The 10,592-nt window shown below is 38.2% G+C and overlaps 2 protein-coding genes across 3 annotated transcripts; both read left to right on the forward strand.

Annotated features, from left to right (window-relative positions):
• The first annotated feature begins 1,040 nt into the window (after positions 1-1,040).
• gdf9 (growth differentiation factor 9) lies at positions 1,041-5,298 on the forward strand. 2 transcript variants are annotated; one of them, XM_051859896.1, is made up of 2 exons: positions 1,041-1,399; positions 3,625-5,298. In XM_051859896.1, the coding sequence occupies exons 1-2, from the start codon at positions 1,045-1,047 to the stop codon at positions 4,563-4,565; spliced, it is 1,296 nt and encodes a 431-aa protein (XP_051715856.1). In that variant the 5' UTR covers positions 1,041-1,044; the 3' UTR covers positions 4,566-5,298. The 2 variants fall into 2 exon arrangements, with proteins under 2 accessions (XP_051715856.1, XP_051715857.1); XM_051859897.1 differs by lacking the exon at positions 1,041-1,399 and having other exon boundaries at positions 1,416-5,298.
• Positions 5,299-6,568: 1,270 nt separating this feature from the next.
• nudt22 (nudix (nucleoside diphosphate linked moiety X)-type motif 22) lies at positions 6,569-10,322 on the forward strand. Its single transcript, XM_051859898.1, has 7 exons — positions 6,569-6,620; positions 6,889-7,079; positions 7,312-7,816; positions 8,117-8,230; positions 9,337-9,434; positions 9,521-9,614; positions 9,777-10,322. Exons 2-7 carry the CDS (start codon positions 6,994-6,996, stop codon positions 9,876-9,878), a joined length of 999 nt encoding a protein of 332 aa, XP_051715858.1. The 5' UTR covers positions 6,569-6,620; positions 6,889-6,993; the 3' UTR covers positions 9,879-10,322.
• Positions 10,323-10,592: the final 270 nt, after the last annotated feature.

The raw sequence follows: 10,592 nt of genomic DNA on the forward strand, positions 1-10,592 counted from the left end.
AAATCCACTTCACCAGCTAATTATTCTTTGCCACCAATGTCACTGAAATGTACAGAGCTACCGCAAAAACGGAAGTTCAAAGACAATATTATAAAGATGGCGGCGCGCTTGTTTATCTGGCGCTAAGACGGTGCACTACTATTACATCTGAATGGGAGAAAGTGCAACGCCCAATATGGCGAATAAGCCCCACCTTCTAAGTGAAAGAGCCAATCGTTGATTAGTAAAGTCATCACATCACTGCCATTAGAAGCTCCGGTTGCTATAGAAACAGCCAACGTTCTCAGACTCGCGCTCATGACTGCGAATGCGCATTGGCTGGTCTAGCGTGAAAAACAAGCTTTTTTAAGCACTATAACAAACAAACTTTATGAGACTGTTGTTGTCAGATTTCATTGGTGTTTTTTAATCTAATTTAATCGGAAGCTTAGGGAACAGTTTTGGAGATGTTTCCCCATTCAAAAAGATAGGCGCTGCACTTGGATGCCCGAGAGGCGTTTCTAAGATGGCCGCCGAGTGAAATGACTTGTCTTAAAGGGACTTTAGTGTGACCAAAAATACTAATATTTTCCATCTTTAAAGCACCAATTTAATATTTTGCCCAATATATTAAGGCTATTGGGAGTTTGGGACATTAAATGTAATGTAGCCTAGTGAAGTGACTGCAGAATCAGAGCATTGATGCTCAGAAGAACAGGCTATAAATATGTATGATAATTTATGTTGGGAAGAATTGTGTCCTCGTGACGCTAGTTACTGACATGTTTGCAAAAAGCCCTATTTCTGTTGTTAGACGAACTCGCTCTATTCGGCATAAAATCCTAACTTGAGCTTCAATTATGTAGACCTGATCAAACTCATCGACAGCGAGTCCAAAATAAATCTTACTTGATACAGTTTGTGGACACCTATACCGTCTTTGGTGGCAAAAATTCGCCGTGATTGCGCACACCTGTCCGTCAGTAAGGGCGCCGGAAGTGAGGTTTGGCCGAAGACTCTGAAGTCTTCTCCGGACTGTTCTTAAATAAACGCACTTTATTTATTATGGCGACGCCGCTTTTTAAATATGGTGCGCGTTGTTTCCTATCCAGAACCGTTTTGGTTCTCGCGGTCATCTGCCTGTCATTTACATCATGCTACAACTTTGAAAACGAGTCTGTGGAACCTGACGTTTCCCTTCACCATGGTAATATCCTGAGCCCTTTGCTGAAAGCTTTGTCAGAGCAGAATCCATGGGGAGAATTCCCACCACGAGCCAAACCTGACTCCAGATATGTGCGTTACATGAAGAGGCTGTATAAACTATCATCCAAACCGGACAGGAGTCACGAGGCCTCTCACCTGTACAACACTGCGCGTCTGATCACGCCTCGGGAGGAGTGTCTCGAGCAAAACCGAGGTGTGTGTCTCATAGTTGGATCAGATATGTTTACAAACTGTTTGAATAGATGCAGTTGCTTTATGAACCCGGAACTCACGTTGTTACATGCTTTAGGATAAATTTATTCAAATGCAAAAAAAAAAAAAAAAAAAAAACATATATATATATATATATATATATATAAGCATGAACCAAAACAAACTAGGCTACAAGATATTATTTCCTTTGTTTGAGGCAAAAACGTATTTAACTACAGTATGCATCCCATAAAGCACTGCAAAAGATGAACAAAAAATGATGGTACTGTATAGAACTATTGATTTGTAGACTTTTAAGTAAAATTATTTTATACAGGGTTGCCAGGTTTTCACAACAAAACCCGCCCAATCAAAGCTACTCAAAACTAGCCCAGTCACGTTCCGGGGGTAAAATCCCTGGTTTTGGCGGGGTTCCCCTTGTAAAATTTGCATTCCAGGGACTAAATATCATGTTATTTGGGGTCGCTTCAATTTGCAGCCCGGTTTGCCAGGTTTTTTTTTACAACAAAACCCATCAAATTGACACTCAAAACCAGCCCAAATGCGTTTCAGGGGGGTCTCCCGGAAAAAATTGCGTTCCGGGGGGGTAAAATCCTTTTTTTTTTTTTTGGCAGGGTTCCCCTTGTAAAATTTGCATTACAGGGTCTAAATATCAACCCGCGGACATGAAAAACAACCCGCGGCCAGAGTTGCCAGGTTTTCACAACAAAACCCACCCAATTGCTACTCAAAACTAGCCCATTTGCGTTACGGGGGTAAAATCCGCATTTTTGGTGGGGTTCCCCTTGTAAAATTCACATTCCAGGGACTAAATATCATGTTATTTGGGGTCGCTTCAATTCGCGGCGAGGGTTGCCAGGTTTTCACAACAAAACCCGTCAAAACCTGTGTTCTGGGGGTAAAATCCACGTTTTTTGGCGGGGTTCCCCTTGTAAAATTCGCATTCCAGGGGCTAAATATCATGTTATTTGGGATTGCTTCAACCCGCAGCAACAGTGTTAAAGTAGCCCAGTTCCGTGGGAAAACCATGGACTTGGCAACATTGATTTTACATTTATTGCAAAATAGTCAAATACAAATATCTAAACTTAGTAAGGAAACTGATTTGACTTCTATGGTGACAACGCCTTCTCTCATTGGTGGACCCAAAGTCCTGTTTGCTGAAAGTGATAGTTCACCTAAAAATGAAAATAATGTCATCATTTACTCATCTACATGCCATAAGTCCTTCGTTCTCCTAACCCACTCGATTCATATAGATTTCTTTTACGTTCTGTTTTTAAGTGTCAAAGTTTCGGTTGAGGAACAGAAATATCTCAGGTTTCAATAAAAATGTCTTTGTTGGTTTTTTTAAAAAGATGTACGTAAGTTCGGAATGACATGAACGTGAGTAATGATGACAGAATCTTTAGGTGAACATTTTATGTTTATATGTTGAGTAAACTTTGTTATTGTTACAAATCAGTTTCTTTATGGAGAAAGTGCATGGGACTTTTACTTCCAGAACCAGAATGTTGCCCTCTGTTACAAGTTTCTATAATATTTTTTTGATTTTGTTAATATTTTTTCTGTAGAAAGACAAACATAAATAGTGATTAAAGCCAAAATATTAAATGTCACAGATGTATATTTACTGAGTAATCCACTATTTTGTAAAGGAGGATCAAAATGACAAATTGACCAATTTACTCATGGAGCCGCATTAAGATCTCCATATCTCTGGGAATGAACCATCGAGGGCCTTTAAAATGAAGATACCAAAAGAAAAGTTAGTTAAGAACCAGAATCTGAAAGGATATTAAGATATCTTTAATACTTCTTGAGTTACAGGCCTGCAAACTTGAGGCATAAACACACAAGAAGTGTTTTTTCCCCATTTTCGAACTGTCACCATTGGCATATAATGAAACAAAGATTGCTAAAGTCAACAGATTTTATTAATAGATCTACCAATCTCTGTATGAAAATAAAATAATGATGCTGCCATCTTTCTAAAGACATTTTTACACCCCTATAATTTGGCTCCAAATCTCAGGTGAATGGTCATTTTGACCCCCCTCTACAAAATAGTGGATTACTCAGTAAATATACATCTGTGACAGTTAATATATTGCATTTCATCACTATTTATATTTCTACATAAACACAGTAAAACTGTGGTCAAGAGAAGGATGTGTTCCTCAACGGCATGTGTTATCTTGTCAGAATTCTTCATGCAGGATATTTCCTACAGTCTGAATCGAGTGAGGACTCAGGAGCAGTTACTGAAGTCAGTCCTGCTGTACTCTTTCGACCACAACCACATCACCCCGTTCACATCGCTCTGCTATCTCGATGTAAAGGAACAGAAACCCTCGAAGGATCAGATGTGTTCTCATCATCTCATCACCCAGCAGTCGGTCCCCCTTCTCAGCTTCCGCGTCCACACCGAGAGACGGGTCCGTCGCCGCTGGGTGGAGGTCGACGTGACCTCCTTCCTCCGTCCTCTCATTCAGGCCCATAAGAAGGACATCCATCTGCTGATCAACTTGACCTGCGTTGAAGATATGATCCCAAGATCTGGAGGCCAGATTCATAAGAGCCCGGTTGAGCTAACTCACAGATCTCCGTCCCTTCTTTTGTACCTAAACGACACCAGCGAGATCGCGTACCAGAGAAGAGCCACGCAAGGTAGGATGGTGGATCTGACGTCAAACCACTGGGATAGAAAGTCCACGTTGTGGGAGTCAACTTCACGAAAGCGACGAGGAACCCTAAAGAGCACCAATTCGCCTCACGCGAGAATGGAAACCAGCATGCCCAAACTCGTTCCCATGTATGACTTTCCGACAGATGACTGCGACCTGTATGATTTCAGAGTGAGCTTCAATCAGCTCAAACTGGACCACTGGATCATAGCGCCTCACAAGTACAATCCGAGGTACTGTAAGGGATTTTGTCCTAGGGCTGTGGGATATATCTATGGGTCACCCATGCACACCATGGTTCAAAACATCATTTACGAGAAGCTAGACTCCTCTGTGCCAAGACCTTCATGTGTTCCCTCAGAATACAACCCCTTAAGTGTTTTGACCATTGAGAACGACGGATCCATTGCCTACAAGGAGTATGAGGAGATGATCGCGACCAAATGCACTTGCCGATAAGATTAATAACTTGGCTGTTGAATCTTTTTTTTTTTTTTTTTTTTGTGATGCATTGCTTTGTAAAACACCATCCTTTTTTTTTTTTTTGCACTGGCCATTCTTATTATGAAGATGATTATGAAATGACTTGACCACATGTATACAATAATTTGCGGATTTTTGTTTTGTTTTGTTGTTTACCATTACTCTTTATCAGATTCAATAATGCTTTGGTGTTTTCTTAGACACATTTTTTTTGCTGTAAAATAGTTATAATATGGGGGTATTTAATTGGCTTAAAGGATCATTTTCTTCTTTGATGACCAGTTATGTTGTTTTAATTTTTTTTCTTTAGGTTGGTGGTCTTGTCTTGCACTTTCTATTCTATAAAAATGAATGGCAAAAATTTTAATACTTCTAGTTCTGGACAGAATATGAAAAGTGTAGTTCTATTGTCTTATCAGAACACTTTTACATTGTTTTTTTAAAACCTGGGAATTGCAGACGGTTGTCTCATGGGCAACCTCGCTCTTCTTGACGTCCAGAAAATAAGTTGCCTTAATTGTGGGCAACTTGATATGTGTTTATTAAGTGCTTTAAAGAAAGTAATAGATGAGAATGTGTGTCACATGCCTATTTATATTATTTATGTCTGTGTAATTTGGTCTAGCTGGCTTTGGTTTCACAAAAAAAAAAAAAAAAAAAGTGGGGAAAAAATCCCATATGAAAATCTAAAATAAAATAAAAATCAGCAATCAGACTTGATTTTTTTTTTTTTTCCTCTAAATCAAACGTTAGATTGTCATTATAAGTATTTTGTAGTTTAGAAGAAAAATAAATTCACTGATCTGAATTCTTTATTACACATATTTGACAGGACTAAAAGTCCCTCTTAAAGGGATAGTTCATCCAAAAATGAAAACATCAGCTGCGTCCAAAATCGCGTACTGCGCAGGTACTACGTTTGAATATAAATTTACTTCATGACCGTTGAAAAAGTACGTTCTATATAGTACGAATGGATGTAGTATGAATGAATTTGGATGCATTACATTCGCCATGTTGTTAATGTCACATGACCTACCAGCGTCAGTTATGTCCCTTCAACTCCATTCACAAATCCTCTCCCGTGGCCTCATGGGATAGTAAAGTCATCAGGGTACTTGAATTTGGACATATACTACTCTTTTCGCATACTATATAGTAGAGAAGTATTCGATTTAAAACGCAGCTATCCATTTTTGGGTGAACTATTCCTTTAACGAATGTGACGATTTTTGTTTTCAACGTGATTTTTAAGGGACCGTTTACACGACACCGTTTTCAACGAAAAACGGAAAACTTTTTATGCGTTTTGGCCGTTCATTTACACGACAACAGCGTTTTAGTGGCCTGAAAACTCAAACTTTTGAAAAAGGGTTTCAAAGTGCAAGTTTGTCATCTCCGTGTAAACTGCAAAAACGCGAATCTGGGAAAACGGTGCGACTTGCACATGCGTATTACGAGTCTATCTACCTTATTTTTCCACATGAAGATAAGGTGTTTTCTGTGTATGTGTGAGACTTCCGATTTATTAGCAGCTATGGGGAAATAACGAGAAGAATATCGTGTAAAAATAAGTTGGATAGGCACAAACGCGAGTGCGCTGTAAAAGAATGCGCATGCGCAGGCGCGTAGTCTTTATTTACAAAGCGACGACATCAACTACTTGTCATAATACAGCGTTTTTAGTCATTTTCGCGGATCCGTGTGAACGGATAACGTTTTCATCTGTGGAAAGAAAAACCTTTTTCGATTTTAGTACGTTACATCGTTGTCGTGTAAACGTAAACTCCTCACTCAAGATAAAACTGGTGTAGGTAAAATATCTCCAATTCCATTACCTCCTATAAAATTTCGAATTTTCCTAAAAAAACATTTATTTAATCACAGAAAATACACGACATATCCTGTGCTTTGGTTACGTTTCGGACAGTACGTTTTGTTATCTCTGTTTTGTCTACACGGTTACAGGCTTTTATTTTGAAGTTCAGCGATTGCGGAAGTTGTTCAGTTAAGAGTCCGACTGCCTCTTAGGTAAGGAAGTAAGTTTTGGTTAGTAAGCTGTATGTTGTCAACAACAGAATAAGTGGAAGTCTCCAAAAGTGTATTTAAATTTACCGTTTCTTATGCAGTAAACTCCATATATCTGTAAACTTTGTTCGCTTTTTTTAAACGTTTGTAAGGCTAATTCAACTGTTTTCCTAGTAGAGACAGTCCACAGGAAACACAAGGGGAACCGCCTGTGACACAAGGCATCTGTCAGTTGATTCATAACCGATTAACTCTGTCTTAAAACATACAGCCCATCTAGATGTACACTGTTCAGAAAAGCATGCCTAGGTAGGCACCTCACTAAGAAGACACCCATGCTGAAAGTCCACTTAGGAGCAGTTTGAAAGGTTTTGTCATGGATCCAGAGGTGTCCCTCATGCTGCACTGTGATCCATTACAAGCTCTTGGAGAACATCAAACACACATAGAAATTTCAGACAGGTGCAGTATCTTTCCATCACACACACACACACACACACACACATATATATATATATATAAACTTTCAAAACATTAAAAAGTGTTTCCAATACTATGTATGTATATATATATACTTGTATGTAATGAATAATGACAAGTTACAGAGTCTAAAAACGCACACTTTATACATTTTAACCAGAATTCTTGCTGCTGTAAAAATGATAGTCTTTTATTTGCTACTCTCCCACACTAGATTCAATCGTCAGAGTTTTCCTGAGATCGAGCAGCACATCGAAGCCGTGTGGAGTGACAGAGTGACCAAAGAACCGTGGCTCTTCAATGGCGCTAAATTCAGACTGCATTCAGCGGAGCTCTGCGTCACGGAAAACGGACCAATGGGAGAACAGGCTGTCCAAAACCTAATGCACTTACAGTGTGGTGAAGGAGAGCAATTAGAAAGTGGCAATAAATCATTGGAAAGATTAACAAAAGATGAGCAATCATGTGTGCTAAAATTACAGTTAGGCCTGACCTGTTATAAAGACTACCTTGGAACTAACTGGTCACGAGAGGCAGGAAACCTGCAGAGTCATGGACGGAATGAATGTGCAGATCCACAGGCCTTCCTCGCGCAGCCGCTGGGGGTGGGCGCTGTCATGGCAACCGCAGATGGAGATGTTGTCCTACTGAGGAGAAGTCAGAAAGTGGCAGAGGCTGCAGGACTGTTAGACATACCTGGAGGTCATCCTGAGCCAAAGGTGACGTACATCATCAGGGTTTCAGGAAAAAAAAACCTGTAGCTTCCCCTTTTTCCCCAAATAATTTTGTCAGATAAATACCTTAAGCAAGTTTACTGTTTTATTCTTCCCTCATATTCAAAATATTAAAAAGAAATGTACACTATTTTCCTCATATTTTGATGGCTTAATCAAACTTGTAGGGTCATTAAAAACCGGACATCACTTTCAGCCACTACTATGTAAATTTCTATATAATTAAGTGTATTAATTATTAAGAAGATATCATCTGAAATGCAGTAATCTCTCCCTGTGATGTAGATGGTGTGTCCAGAGGTCAGTGAGGAGGTCATATGTGTTGAGTTTCTGCAGGGTAAGGAGAGAGCCGTTGTTTCAGAGATCTTCTCCTCTGTGTGTGCAGAGATCCGTGATGAGGTGTGTATCTGCGCACTTCTTTAGTCACGTATTAAGAAAACTTTTGATCTAGTTGATCATTACTTATTATTAGATACACTGTATGCAGTTGGTTTTTCTCAAAATTCTTTATTGTGGTTTAACTCTTATTTACATAACAGAAAACAATGTGTTGTTGTTCAAAGGGAAACAGTCTGAAAGAGGTGTACCACAGGGCTCAATACTGGGTCCTCTTAATTTTTTATATTTTCTCTAATTTACATAACAGAAAACAATGGGTTGTTATTCAAGGGAAACAATCTGATTTATTTATTCAAGAAAGAGGTGTACCACAGGGCTCAATACTAGGTCCTCTTAATTTTTTATATTTTCTCTAATTTACATAACAGAAAACAATGTGTAGTTATTCAAGGGAAACCATCTGAAAGAGGTGTACCACAGGGCTCAATACTGGGTCCTCTACATTTTTTTTTCTTTTTTTTTTTCTCTAATTTACATAACAGAAAACAATGTGTTGTTATTGAAGGGAAACAATCTGATTTATTTCTTCAAGAAAGAGGTGTACCACAGGGCTCAATACTGGGTCCTCTTCTTTTTTCTATTTTCATTAATGATCTTCCCTTAGTTCTTTCGCACTCTTCTGCTCATCTTTATGCAGATTACATTGTCATTTATACTTTAATTATTTGCGACAGTAACTGATATCATATTCTTTATATTTCTTTTTCTTACTCCTTCAGTTAAAAAAGTTTTTAGGAAGAAAGTATTTAGATATTGGCTCCTGCAGATTGGAATAATCTACCTTTTAAATGTACAAACTTTTATTTTATGTTTAAAAATGTTTTTTTGTTTTGAAACTTGTAATTGCTTTAGGTGAAATGTCTGTTTATATTTATTAATGGGCAAACATTCATATTTATGTGTTGATTTTGTAGTGGTGTGTTGTTTTGAATGAGATGATTGTTGTTGTCTCATCTAACGTTTTTTTATTAGGACCCTCTTGAAAATGAGATGACGCATCTCAAAGGATCTATCCTAAAAAATAAATGTTACTAACATGGTGGCCGTTGGTGCCACTATATTGGTCTCATCATCTCTTTCTTTGCTCTTGTTCCTACTCATTACAGGTGAACGTCCCTGTCAGTTCTCTAAGCAAGCCGTTGTTCATGGGAATTGCGCTGAACAACACTAGTGCAGGCCGGCCCAGCGCAGAGTTTTATGTTCGGTAAACCCCATATTATGTCGTTAAGTCTGTACACAATGAGCTGTTATCTTACAGAACTACACAGTTGTGTTTTTTACTCTGTGAAGGTGCACTTTGACGACGGAGGAAGTGAGAGACTTCTATAGACGTGGAGGTCCTGAGGCCCATGAGTCCACTGACATACTGTTTCTCAGTCGAGCGGTAAGCATTTATATCCACCACATCAAGAGACAATGCTTTAACTACACCCGTTTATTTCATATTCACATCTCTTAACATATGCAAGATGTCTACAAAACAATCATTAAAAACACAGAATAATACATTCCGTATATAAAGATTCCATATTTCTCTGTTCTACAGAAAATGCTCCAGTTAAGCGAGCACTCCCCCCTGTGGTCAGAGATGTGTCCTTCAGCAAAAGGTGCAGTGCTGCTGTATCAGAGGGTGATGCCTGATTACTGAATTTAATCAGATGCAAAACCGCCTCTGAATAATGGCACAAGCAGCAGTCAGTTAAACTTTTATGATGTATCATTGACAACATTGTGAGTTGTCTTTCATACAGTAGTGTATTGTATAAGATACTTGTTTGAAAAATTGCAAAAACATACCATATAAATATATATTTTGTATACTGGTGGAGGATAAAGGTGTAGTTAAAATATTTATATATAGAAGTTCTCGTACTGAATACATATAAAGGTTTCTGTTCCTGCTTTGAAAGTCCAGGAACTCAAAACAGAGAACTAAAAAGATCATTTGTACAATGAATCAAGCTGTTTAATTCAAGTCTTATAAATATATAAAAAATATATTTTGCAGAGATACCTTTGAAATATATTCTTTGTAAACAGGCTGAATCTGAAAAAGCAATTTTTCATATTAAATTAGAAGTTTGAAAACAAATGACTAAGACTTTTTAATTTGGTGCAAATTTTGGGATTCACAGAGAAAGTCTTTTCAAAGAAGCTCAAGGGAACAAGATGATATACGAAAGACCTTGCATGTGTTATGATTAAAACACTGCTATAAAGGCAAAACAAATGATTAATCCTTGTACGTCAATTAAAAAAGTTACACATAGGTCCATAGAGGAGAAAAATGTCATAAAAATTTGAGCACAGACTTAAGTTCGGTCTCATTTTAAAGAAGACCTTTAGCAGATTATATGTTGAA

The sequence above is a fragment of the Ctenopharyngodon idella genome, chromosome 14, assembly GCF_019924925.1.
Source record: "Ctenopharyngodon idella isolate HZGC_01 chromosome 14, HZGC01, whole genome shotgun sequence".
Taxonomy (NCBI): domain Eukaryota; kingdom Metazoa; phylum Chordata; class Actinopteri; order Cypriniformes; family Xenocyprididae; genus Ctenopharyngodon; species Ctenopharyngodon idella.